Source organism: Oreochromis aureus, linkage group 23 (genome assembly GCF_013358895.1).
Source record: "Oreochromis aureus strain Israel breed Guangdong linkage group 23, ZZ_aureus, whole genome shotgun sequence".
NCBI classification, from domain to species: Eukaryota; Metazoa; Chordata; class Actinopteri; order Cichliformes; family Cichlidae; genus Oreochromis; species Oreochromis aureus.
In genome coordinates this window covers 13,441,811-13,455,038 of record NC_052963.1, presented here as the reverse complement: position 1 = coordinate 13,455,038, position 13,228 = coordinate 13,441,811, and the positions used below count along the sequence as shown (strand labels likewise).

At 41.0% G+C, this 13,228-nt stretch overlaps 1 protein-coding gene across 1 annotated transcript; it reads left to right on the top strand.

Moving 5' to 3' along the window:
* Positions 1-5,762: 5,762 nt before the first annotated feature.
* pln (phospholamban) lies at positions 5,763-13,012 on the top strand. Its single transcript, XM_031741809.2, has 2 exons — positions 5,763-5,897; positions 11,063-13,012. Exon 2 carries the CDS (start codon positions 11,215-11,217, stop codon positions 11,374-11,376), a length of 162 nt encoding a protein of 53 aa, XP_031597669.1. The 5' UTR covers positions 5,763-5,897; positions 11,063-11,214; the 3' UTR covers positions 11,377-13,012.
* Positions 13,013-13,228: the final 216 nt, after the last annotated feature.

Genomic DNA, 13,228 nt, shown 5'->3' with positions numbered 1-13,228 from the left:
TCAATAAAACTCTTTAACCCACCTGAGTTTCTAAATGTGATTTTTCGAAATCTAATCATGGCTCCAGAAACACGTTAATGTCATTAGAGTGAGTCGGAGAAGAGAGCTGTTGCTGCGTGTCAGTTGTTAGCATTGTTCCTCAGAAGCCCATATCAGATAAAGCCTGCTCTTAGACGGGGCCTCTGGGGAGAAGCTAGTTGTGGGCTTCTCTGCATAGCTGGCTATATCTGGAGAACAGAGAGGAGGAAGAAAGAAAGAGCGAGAGTGAGAGAATGTGTGTGAAGCCGCCAACAGCAGCATTAAGTCTTCCAGTGTAAACACAGCTGATGGGGTAAACCCTTCCTCCATCCCTCTTCACCCCTAAAATGCCCTCACCCTCTGTTATCCTCTATTTGCCCATCTATGCATGCATCCATACATCAATATGCATAATTAGGACAACTTTATCAACAGAATGACAAAGAAGGTTTAGAAAGCCTAATGAATGCTAGGAAAATCTGCTAATATGTAATCAGTTAGCATGTATATTAGCTCGATGATGAAAGACAGCTGCCTTTTGTTAGCGAATGCTTACTCAATACTTATTCTATGAAGTATGTAAGTATATATTATAGACTTATCCATGATATATTATAGAATTCTTCTCCTGGTTCCAGTGCAAACTTCACAGCCATCCTCCCATGTTCACTAACATCCACACAAACCACTGCATGAGCACGGCGTGTGAATGCTGGCGATCTGCCCCACTCTCTCTGTCTGCGTGCAGTATTTCAGGAATTCCACTTACATACTTGTTTTCAACAATGTGTGGTTATTATGTGTGAAGTAGCTGTGAGATGAGTGAGTAACTGGAGCATTGTTGTGCACATCAAGAAGTGGTCACTCTTGGATGACACTATCCACTCGTTAAGTGATGACATATCAGCTGTGCTTCTGGGTCCTATAGCTCAAGTGGTATATGAATTTTTCATGTACTAGTGACTCACCTGGTGTGACAGATGGATCATCACAGATGTTCGCTTGACTGAAGTTTGGTCTGTTTTTAGCATCTTTTTCCTGCCACTCGTCTCTGCCCCTCAGAACCTTCCCATTCGTCCTCCATCTTTGCTCTGCTAATGTGTTTATATTATCCTAACCATAGCTCTGTAGCTAGACACCAGGTAGCAGACCATTGTGTGCCAGCTAGCCCAACGTCAATAACCCTACAAACATTGCTGCTGTTCACGTTCACTGTAGTTATTCATGCCCAGGTTTACTGACCCAAGGACTGGTCTCAGACTGGTCAGTGACTGCTTGGAAATCTCTGGTCAGCAGGTAAACCTATGTATTGGACAGTGGTGGTTGGGGGTTGCTGACTATTATCATGTGAAATCATTAGTTGTTAATATAGCAAATTTTCAAAGAAGCTGCTGGACCTAAAACCTCTTTTTTTCATTACTTTGATCAGTGGCAGATTGCTGTGGGTACCCGAAGTTTGCAGGGAAGACGCCGAGTGATAGTGAAACAATGAAAAGAGTGACACAAACCAGAAATGGAGACTGTTAGCCTTGAAAGCAAACGTTGTGCTTTACAACAGAAACCAACACTTTAATCAAAAAGCGCAAGTTGTACTCCGAAGAGGGACAATCTCTGTTTCTGGTTTGAGTTGCAACTTTTGAAGTTTTACCACTGCTCGGTGAATAGTTTACAAGTGCTTGCAGACAAATCTGCAGCAATTTGCAAGCAACTAAAGCAATTGCAAAGAGGTTTTTAGGGTACCACTAAATACCTCTTCATCACCAATTTCTTTTACCAAACAATCAGGGAATATTGACCGGGGGGTCTCGGATTAGTCTCTTGCCTGTGTGACTGAGGCCTAATACTGACTTTTTGTTGTCTTCTGGATATTGTTTGTTTCCATTTTTTAGGGGATCTTCGCCTGGATTAAAATAGTCCATGGACCAGCTCCAACCACCTGGCTGTATTTTGCCTAAGTGCAAGGTATGGGCGTACCTGTCGCCCTTTATTTCATTTTGGTGGCTAGCAGAACGTAACAGAAATAACTGCAGTGGTGATGAGATCTGCTCAAAGACAAGTGTGTTCATTACAGGTTTAACCACAAGCACCTCCACTGAAATCTCTGGAAGGTGCAAACGTGAGTGTGAATGGATGTCTGTCTCTATGTGTCAGACCCGTGACCGATTCTACAGATGCTACTGTTAATTTAGAAAATGCTTCAAAATATCTCATAATTAATTGCCAGGTTACATTTCAAGATGGCTGCCAAGTGTCAAATCTTGCATACATTGTTGTTGTCTTTGAGCTGCTGTCATTCAGATCCAACACTCAGGGCCTGTGGATGTACTTCAGATCATTAAAATTCATTATACAGTTTATGAAAAAAATCTATAATACAAGAAGTTCATCCTCTGGGGAACATGAAAGCTTCTACTCAAATATATTTTCTTTGTATGTGCGCAGCGAGAATTTTGAGTGAGTGCAAAACCTTAGACTGCTAGAGAAAGGGCCAGGTGTGTTCATTACAGGTTTAACCACAAAAGTTTAAAGTGCAGTATTTTCTTTTTGCGTCTCTGTTTAAAAGAGCAAATCTCTGACTTCTGACTGGTAGCAGCAGCAGCTCTGTCTGTTTTCTCTGCCCTGCTGTGGTTTTCTTTATATGAGTCAAGCTGTTTCTTTCCCTCTGAATCTTTCTGTCTTGCTAGTCGTGGGTTAGAGCAGTCTGGTATTTCACCATGTAAGGCTGCAGAGCTGCACCACTCTAGGGATTTAAAAAAAAAAAAAAAAAAGGAGGAAACTATTTTCCTAGTGTAAGAGATTTTATAATTACTTTTCAGCTGGACATAAAGGCTCTGTGTGCTCATGAAGGCAAGACAGAACATGATGATGACAATGAAAATTAAGTGCAGAGACACTTAATCTACCAGATAAACGCAAATATTTATCATCACTTTCAAAGGACTTTACATAACAGGAGAGAAGCGATTATTTTTGCCAAGAGTGTTATTTTTAGACTTCCAGTGACAGCAGTGGGCCCAGTTTCAGGAGTGTTCCCACTCCCACACTTCCACACCTGGAGGCTGTCCAGTGCAGCAGGAGCTGGATCTGTCCACAGCTGAAGAGCTTTCTCAGATGTGCGAGAGCCTACCTCAAGAGCACCTCGGAGCTGAAAATGATTTGCGCATTCCAGACTTAGAGTTAGATTTATCCCTTCAGTCCTGGCATCAAACAAACACAAAGACACAATGAGCTCTAACCCTCAGTCGGCCACTGGCACCTCACCACTGCCCAATGAAAGCCCGCCTGCTGATTATCAGCAGTAATATTCTGTTGCCAAAAATCAATCTATACCTAGCATATGTCAAATATATTTCACATTAATACATCAGCTTGATGCCAAATTCTTTTTTGTCCTACATATGCCAAAGTCGGTCCGTCTAATAGATCAGTACTGACTTTTTAGAGCAATTACTGATAGATTTTTAGTTAGTAGTTTGAAATCTACCTTTATGGCAACTTCAACAACTCTAAAAAGACCATCTGCACTATATCTGTCATCCCTCTAACTACATAGTTATTGGAAAACATACCTTTTAGGCTTCAATTTTAGTGTTGCTAGCAGGGGTTAATTCAACTGTCCTTGATTCCTTGAGAGTTACTGCTATAGTCTATCCAAACGTGATAGCCTGTCACGTGTTTGGACACTTTTAAAACTCAAGTGATCGAATATAACCCAAGAAAACTGAATGTATTGATTTCCATATTACTTTGTACCATTATAGTTCTGACAACCAGCCCTGTTTATCCATCCATAGCTGCTGGACAGTGTATTATCATCTGGCTACTGGCTTTAAAAAACAATCAGCTCTTCTAAAAATTTCCCGTCACCGTTGAAGTCAGCGCAGCCGGTTTCTCCACCTGATACTTTCCAGACTGCCTTTTAGAGATGACGGTCATAATTTTTGACTGTTTGACAAGTTTTCTCCCCTGTTACGAAATCAGGGTCGACAAAAGTTTTCATCCAAGGTAGCAAAGGATGGCCCAGGTGCCTCCAGACAGTCCTGCAGGTTAAATGGGGCTAACCAAAGACTTTCAGAGGTTACTAACCCTGCATGGATCACGACAAGCAGGCTTAAAAACAGTCTCTTAAGAACACTCATAATCTGTACATTCAACAACATCTGGACCCTTTTAGTCCCCAGATAAATGGCTAATTTTGGATTTCAGAATGCATCAGGAAATAATGTCCCAAGTACAGCACGTCCACTACTCCTTAGATTTAAATTCAGTCTTTCTTACTAAACGTCCTTTTCTTATGATTTTGTGCACAACAAATTCTTCTTCATGAACAGTTCTGACTGTGCTTTTGACTCTCGGCTAATATGATATTATTTTATTATTATGTTAATTTTCTATTTACAAATGTTCCTGAAACAGTGGAGCTGTCTCCCAGAGGGAGGATCAAGGTTCCCCTTCATGTTTGGGAAAGATACAGCTGTCATAAAAGATAGAACTATCTGCTTGCCCGTGTTCTCGGATTGTTTGAAGTGTGTATCCATGTGGAGTAGAGACCAGCAACATCAACAAAGCAGACTTCCCAGTATGTGACTGACAGCCTGTTTACATGCTGATTCCCCTTATAAGGCAGATGCAATGCTTTCTGGGCCACAGCAGGGGGGTTATTTTTACTTTTTACAGACTTCTTTTTGAAACCCTTGTCTCGACTGATTTCTCTAAAGTGGAGGATGCTGTCCAGGACTTCACACACTTCGCAAACACACATACACACAATGATAAAAATACTTTTTTAAATGAAATTCATACAATGTCAGGTAGACCCACCTTCACAGCTAACGAATTTAAAATAGCTTCAAAATGAATGGATCTGATAAGCAGACTAGCTTTCACAAGTATTACTGTGACACATTAAATTCACATCCAGGCAAACAAATCTGCTGTTTGTTCTCCACCAGCTGCGAAACACAGAGTTAGCGAGTTAAGCAATAGAAGAGAAATAACTTTCTCGTGGCTGCTTCAACAATTTCAAGGTCCCAGAGGATCAATGATGTGGTCATGGCCAAATGTATACTGTAAATTTAGAGGTGTCATCAGCTGTTCAAAAAGCACAACACATGTGCCAAGTGTATATCAGGCTGCCAGGATAATGAAGACAATAGGGTGGTCTAGGTGTGGTATTTGATCGGAAGCCAGATTTCAAGTGATCGCAGGGACGTGTTTGGCCCCTCCCAGCAGCCACGTCATTAATGCATTAAAGAAAGGATAAAGAAAGCACGCATGGTGAGGATGGCATGGCAGTAACACATAAAGCATCTCTTTCTTCACAGATGGGCACAGTGCAACAGGACTGGTGTCCTTCTAAAGCTGGCAAATTTTCCACATTTCCCAAAATAATTTTCCCAGAAAACAAATCTGCTCTAGGAGTGTGGCTAATACGTCAGCCATTTAGCCCAGAGAGCTTAAGAGCATTACCATGCTTTCCCTGAAAAATCTTAAATGAACAGTAATACTGCATCATCAATAATAAACTATTACAGAGCCAGAAACAAAAAGTATTGTAACGTCTGCGTATATGACTGAGTTGTTTTAAACGAGGGAATGACCTCGCGATCTCAGCTTTCAGAACTCTCACCCAAACTTGAACCCTGAAATGCAGCGGTACGTGCCGGTGGCTGCATGTATAATTCAGGAGCCCTAATACAAATTTGGTATCCCCACTCTCCTGAAATCTTTGCTGGGATGTCCTGCCTCTCTCTCTCTCTCCTTTATTTCTCCCCTCCCTCCCTCTCTCTCCATCTCTCACTGTGTTTACAGCCTTGGAGAGGACGGCATATCTGACATTTCTCTCTCAAACTCCAACCAGCTCTCTTCTCATCTGAAAGGTAAGAGCCAGCATCCTCTGAGCTGCTCTGTAGGAAGGCTGACAGAGAGTTGATGATGACAAATGATGATACAGACAGGATAAAAGCCCAGTAGGGTAAATCTTGTGATAAGAAGAGTCATTAAAACGTATTATTATTGGTAGCTGAGTTATTTGAGTCAGGTACTTAACTGGTTAGGGACATAAAGGACATTTGTACTTGCAGAAGTTAAACGGTTACAGGAGATGTTTTATGTTAAGATATTAAGGAGCACGATATGAATCACTGATTCTTATAAAGTCATTGCTCACTTACAGTAAATACAGCTTTGTAGAGAGAAGCAGGGGGAACAGGGACTGGGCTAAAACTCCCAGAGGGATAAAGACTTATCCCAGATTCTTACATTCCTATCCCGAACACATGATTTTATTTAAAAGCACTGAGGAGTCAAATCAACTCTATCTTAGTAATACTTAATGCTGCAGTACGATATACAATATTTCCCAGTGTGGTCCAGGAGAATTCACTGTATTTCTTTTTTTTTTTTTGCTCCATTTGATAATCTTATTCTATTTCTAGATGTGTTTCCATTAAAAAAATATTAAGAAGAAAAAAATTTTAAGATACTTTTAGATGTATCTTTACTTCACAATGACCTCTCAAGGAGATACAGTACATGGAGCGAGTTACGCACAAAAAAGCAACACTAGAAAGAAGTGGGTGGTAAGATTTTCTTTCTGACATGTGACAAATGCAAAATACACAACAGTTGGTAAAAAAAGAAATCAATTATATTTAATACTATGAAACTATGTTTATATCATGCTATACAATGCAATATTACACATGTATATATTTTTAGACATGTTTATTTATGATAAAGACCTTAAATTTTGTACATATATATATATATGCTGCCAAATTTAAAGTGATTTATGTGAGGTATTGGCTCCCAACAGCTGCTATCAAGGAGTGGGTGCAGCTAGCCATGACCCAATTAGAGTAGCAGGACAACATCAGTAAGCCCATGCATCTGTCTAACCTACATACTTCACAGCTGTCAATCATTTTCTAAGAGGAAATGCTAACATTACACCAGCTACTTCTCTTGCAAGTGCTGATGTTGATTGCAAAGACAAAAAGCATCGCTAATGACTTATTTTTAGTGTCACTTTAGCCTCTAGAGTGGGCAGAAAGTGGCGTGCATGTACCTGCGCGCTCTGGCACACAGCGACAAAACTCACAGGAGAAAAACAGAAGATTAATTCAGTTTATTTCAGTTTATTTTGAAACTATTTCCATCTCTAAAAACTTTATTACCAGTAACATCAGCACCATTATTTTCCACTTCTGTGTTGGTCACACTGGAGAAATCTATCGCTTGGCAAGAACGGCTAACAACAGCTGATTGTGTTTATAGGACAACGCGGTCCTTTCAGCAGCCCAGAGGAGCAATCTGCACTTTAACGGTGATAATCTAAAAATAAAAACAGATTTCTCCTCGAGCTTTGCACGGTAAATACAAATAAGCTAATCAAATGATTAAATGCACTGTGTTTTTTGCGTGAGGCCTTTTAGATAAATTTCAAAAGTAGCAGCAGAATGGTACAGTAAAGTAAAACATAGATTCATTTCCTAACCCGCTTTACTGAAACTGCAGGAGGTAAAATAATATCACCCAAATGATCTACTGCTTACTTTTTGGGGCCTTCTCCATATTAAAGGACGTGGCTAAGATGGGAAATTACAGTTAACCTAGACTCCTCTTTTGATTTGATTTGTTGGAATAATTTGAAATTGAATCCATCAGGTGTTGCTTTGAGATTATTGACTTTTGGTTAGGACACAAGATAGCATTCAGCTAATGATCCTTTATCACCAACACTTTTAGAAGCCTGGGAGCTTATTAATAAATATTATAATCCCTCAGGTTTAATCAGTAGCCCTTTTGGGGCTGACACAGTGGCTCATGTGTTCCATTAAACTACAAAATTACCACTGAAATAAAGGCCACAGCTTCAACCTAAATAAAGGTGTTGTGTTTGTGAAGTTAGCTAGACCATGTTTCCTGTGACACATTTGGCCCTAAGCCACTTGAGATGTATAAACAGGCTAAGAAGCAAAGTAGGAAATGATGACGAGTAAAGAGCTTGCTGAAAATAAGAAAATAGATGTATGCACTGCATCAGGATGTAGGTGTGCCTGTGTGGGCCAAAAAAGATGAAAGCTTTATATCTACTGTCAACATTTCATTTTCACTCATTTTGTGCAGTGGAAATGAAGATTATTTGCACTCTAGACACAAGAAAGAAAAGCACAGCCTGGCTGACTGACAGAGCTCAGTTTATAATGATGCGGCTGCAGACCAGCCGAGGATGAAGCCGAGCAGCGGTGGCTCGCTTGTTATCAGACACGCGGTGTGCAGACTGACATACAGAGAGAATGTAATTTCACCTCAAAGGTCAAACTACAAGCTGCACAAAAATGCTAATTTCTCATATAAAAAGTGAGAAAGGAAGCAAGGAGGAGAGAAGGATGAGTGGAAGTGGAAGGCTCATGACCTCGGGCACAGGATGATTGAGAGGAACAGAGCGGGGCAGGGAAACACCGGGGCGGATGAATATTAATTTCTATAGGTGTAGTTTGAGCTGCTGTCAGAGGGAAGCCCAGAATACAAACCGTCTGTGCAGAAGACGCACAAGCAAAGATTTTTCTTGATTGCTTCAGTCCAAACACAGTTTGTCTGCAGACCACTAGATGGAGCTGAGGAAATTCATTTTACTGTTTAGTAAAAATGGACATTTTTAGTGATAAATATGAAGTGAAAAAAAAGTTTATTTGGTTTAAAAAAACAAACATAATACTTATTCGTGAGGATTGCACATGTGTTTAAATAGTTTTGTATTTTATAACCTGTGTCAGCTATACTCAAAAAGCATAGTTGTGTCAGTCTGAAAGCTTTCTGTCATTTTAAATAGTTCTATTTAGCATTATTAGCACTTTGACCTTCAGATCAATCTGCTGACCTTGAAGAAGAGGTCAGAGGTCAAATGTGACAAGACATTTTAAATCTTTATACTGTACTTTTTATATGTTGACTTGTAAGAATCAGTAAGTTTTAAGGCTTTTTGTCAATTTTCGACCAATAAATCTTTGAGTTGACCTTGAAGACCTCAGTGGACGACATGACCCCGCTCTACACCCATACAACATTTTACCAGCATGGATACAAAACATTTTGAGGTGTTGTGTTTACAGACAATACCTCAATAAAAACCCTTTAATCACAAATAATGAGCTGAAAGAGCGCCACCTGTTGACCCAAACCAAACAGGACTTTCAGCCTGTCCCTTTCAGGCCACCCTGAAGCTCCATAGCTGATAAAGTCAAAGCCTACTTCTACATGGAGCCAAATATTTAGAATCTAATGAGTTTAAAAGTCCAGACTGAACGCAAACGCTCTAAATCATGGGTGTCAAACATAAGGCCTGAGGACCAGATTTGTCTAAGCACAGACTCAGCACAGACAGATTTCTTTCATTTACTACAGCAGCATTATTTTATCACGTAGATAAAGAGACGTACTGTTGAAACCACTCCTCGTTCTCTTATATTAATATATGTCAGGGATTCAATGTGTAGTTAAATCTCTTCACACTGATAGAAAGAGGAGTTTCACTGGCTGCTTCTGTGGGGTGGAAGAAAAGAAGAAAAATCATAAACAGATGAGAGGAAAAGTTCAGCCTGATTACTTTCTGATCATTCTTGGTGCATTTGTTCGAGGACATACAGAGACTTGGAGGATTTATGAGTAACAGTGATTGCTTGTGTTGATGAAACAGCATATGTACGTCCTGAGGAGCTGGTCAAACATGGGCATGAGATAAAACAGGTGATGATGATGAGAAAGACACATGCAGGACACAATCAGCAATTCTGTGCTCGTCACCTGGCATGAAAACAGCAGATTTTAGTGTCTTTTTCTTCTTTAATCAGGTTAATACGCTGAATTAATGAACTCTGTCAGTACGCCTCTACACACAGGTCAAAGCTAAGACACGACTGTGTACCGGTCGATTACTCCAGAAATGAAACCCCTCAAACCTCCTTCTTCCAGAGCCACGCTACGCTCCACTTCAGTGAGGTCTGATCAAGCGGGCTGGAGAGTTAACCCGTGGGGTCTGAGAAACTGTGTGCACAAGTGTCAACATGTCAAGTGATAATGAGTGACTCAGAGGAAGATTACGGGGGTGGAAGGAAAAAAGTGAAATGATTAAAAATAGCCATGGCTGCCTTTTTGCTTTTATTTTTACAGACACGAGGAAACAAGATTTAAAAAAAAAAATAAAAATGGCACATTAGAGTTTAAAAGTGCAATTCAAGTATCATAAGCGTAAGTCATAATATATGCAGTATGGGGCACTTTTCCTTTGGCGCCCCCCTGAGGATAAACTTGAAACTTTGCACAGAGGACCTCCAAACTCCTGGATTACCACCCTAACACCTACACCTTCTAGCAGCAAAGCTCTCAGGTTCCTAAGCTGTGTGTAGATCGCTGAGCCTCTTTTTGTAATGCGGGATGTAATGTACAATGTACCCAGCAGGGGTGCGCCTGTGTGGATTTTAATCTTGTTAAAAATAGAAAAGACCTTGGCACAGCCGATGCACAAGTGGGAAGATTTTTCTTTTCTTTTTTTCGCTGTGTGCAGGAGCCTCTAATGCGAGAGCACGGTAACCTTGTCACGGTGCCTCTGATCTGGGGAAAGTCACAGATCAGATGACAAAAGGGGATTTAAGCCAGTGTCGAGAGCCTGCAGCTGCACTGTGTGACGTGCTTTTATTTCCTGCTTACGCACTCTGCTTACAATCTACGACCCCCAGCTGATTGGGATGTAATGACAGAGGGGGGACAAAACATATTATAAAGTCATGAGAAACTTTTTTCTCCTCCCTCTTTACAAACATGTCCCAGGACTGTGGTCATGACATTTGTGTTGCTGCCACTCAGACTACACTCCAGCTTAACACATCATCAGGCCTCAGCTGGCGCCTCTTGAGCAGCCGTCTTATCATCACACTATGTAGTGCTGATATGGAAAGGTCGCATGAGGGGACGAGGGCCTGGGGTGATTCTGAAATCCCATTTTTCATGTGTTTAACAGTCTCTTTTTTTATTTCGCCACTAGAAAAGAGAAGATAAAGCGACTGCCACCTGACCCGAGCTCATCTTCAGATCAACACCCCCCCATCCCCCCCATCTCTACAACAACAGGCCCCAGCAGCCTGACCTGAACTCCCTCGTCTCCCAATCGAGCCGATCAAACTGTAACCGGCCTTCATGGAGCGCGTTCAGCACATGACCAAATCGGCCATTCGCCGAGCGTCTCAGATCGAGGTGAACCCGCAGGCCAAGAGGAACCTGCAGGAGCTGTTCGTCAACTTCACCCTCATCCTCATCTGCCTGCTTCTCATCTACATCATCGTCCTACTGAGCAGCTGAGAGACACGTGCAGAGAGAGAGTTTGGGCAAAGATGAGGGTTTCACTGATACATGCAGATATATTTTTAAAAAAGGATAAGAAGCAATAATATAAGTGGCATGTATCAGCTTAACCCCGTTTACCAGCAAGGCGCGGAGAAGGATCACGGAGGCATTGGCCAAACTCTCAATTCACAGCAAAGCTCAAGGGTGATGTGGGAGCTGATCGGGAATCAGCTGCGCTGTCTGTGTCTCAAGGGAATGATCGAAAGTGACCCGACTCCAGCAGTTTGTAACCTTCACCTCTTCCTGCTGCTCATTCAGATTCACACTGTGCTCGCTTGCAGAGGACAGCGACTCCCGCTATGCACGCATAAGCACGAGTAAGTGCAGCGATGCTGAAATATCAATACATCACCAATGTTTGACTTCTATTTCCCACAAGCCTACCCCCCTTTACTTCCTGTAAACCCCCCCCCCAACCCAACCCCCCACAGCAGAAAGATAAACAGGCTGGAAATGTTTTTTTTCCATGAGCGTTTTCACGTCTTTCTTGGTGTGCCGCTGACAGAAACCACAGACAGATCACAGGAAAACACTGAGGTTTCGCTGAGGTTTCCTGAAACTGCTTGTTGGTAAAAAAAATAAAAAAAGCTTTCAGCAACACAAGTTTAGCAAAAGGTAGCAGGTAGAAAGTCTGAGATGAGCGTGCCTCAAAATGTAACGTTGCTGCCCTAGAAAAGCTGCCATGTGTGACGTCCGTTGAGTACTTGAGTTGTTGCCACTCTTTATTGGCCCATAGTTACATCAGATGGGCATACACCCAATCATGGAGGCTACAGTTCACTTACATACGCTGCTAAACCTGCTGTCGCCTAAAGCTGTAAACCTGCTGGTTTCACTATCACTGACATTCAGATTTCTTCACTGAGGACGTCTTCAGAAGAGAAGAAGATGAAAAAATTAATAAATTTGCAATTCTATTGAAATTTCAAACTCTGGCGCCGCCCAGTGGTTATATCACAAAAGACATGGTGGATCATTTTAAATGTAAAATTATTTTTACCCTGTTTTTCATCAATTCTGCTGAGAAATTTGACACATATCTTAAATCTCCATGGCATTATTTATCAACTGAAGCTCTGTTATCACTGTCTGCTCACTCCCAAAGGTGCAGCATGTCTGCCATTTTATTCAGTGTGTTTCTTACTCTTAATTAACATATATAAACATACTTGATATGATACTTAGGAATGTTTCTAAGTACTGCAGACCTTTAACGAGTGTGTGTGAAGCACAGTCTAACAGTGACAGTGAAAGGTTTGCTTTACAGTGTGCTTCACAGGTACATGCAGTCTATACACTATCAGCTGTGAAAGAAAGCTCACTTTGCATGGTGTGATTACACGTAGTGCCAATTTCTTTACTCAAGCTAGACTTTTTGTTTTAGGCGCTGGAATAAAATACCTAATTATAAAATCATGTCATTGCTTTTGAAATGTACTATGACTAAAAATGTTTAAAAAAAAAAATGAGATGCACATAGGTGAGTATCAATTAATTGTTTTTTTGTTGTCTTGTATGTACGTTTGAAAAACTACCACCTGATTTTTAAACTGTGGAACACCAAATAAACTGCATGTCAAAACAATTAAAAGTAGTGTCTGATTTAAGTGACAAATGCTTTGTCTTTATCTGTCCGTATGGTCCATACTGCTTACTGTTTTGGTTTTACAGCCCTTTGAACGCCTGCCTACATTCAAGAGCTTGTTTTTTCTTGACCTGTGATCACCAGAACATATGAGAAATCTCCACTGCCACCCACAGCCAAGGGACTATTTACCCAAATGTGAATTGAATTCTATTTAAAAAA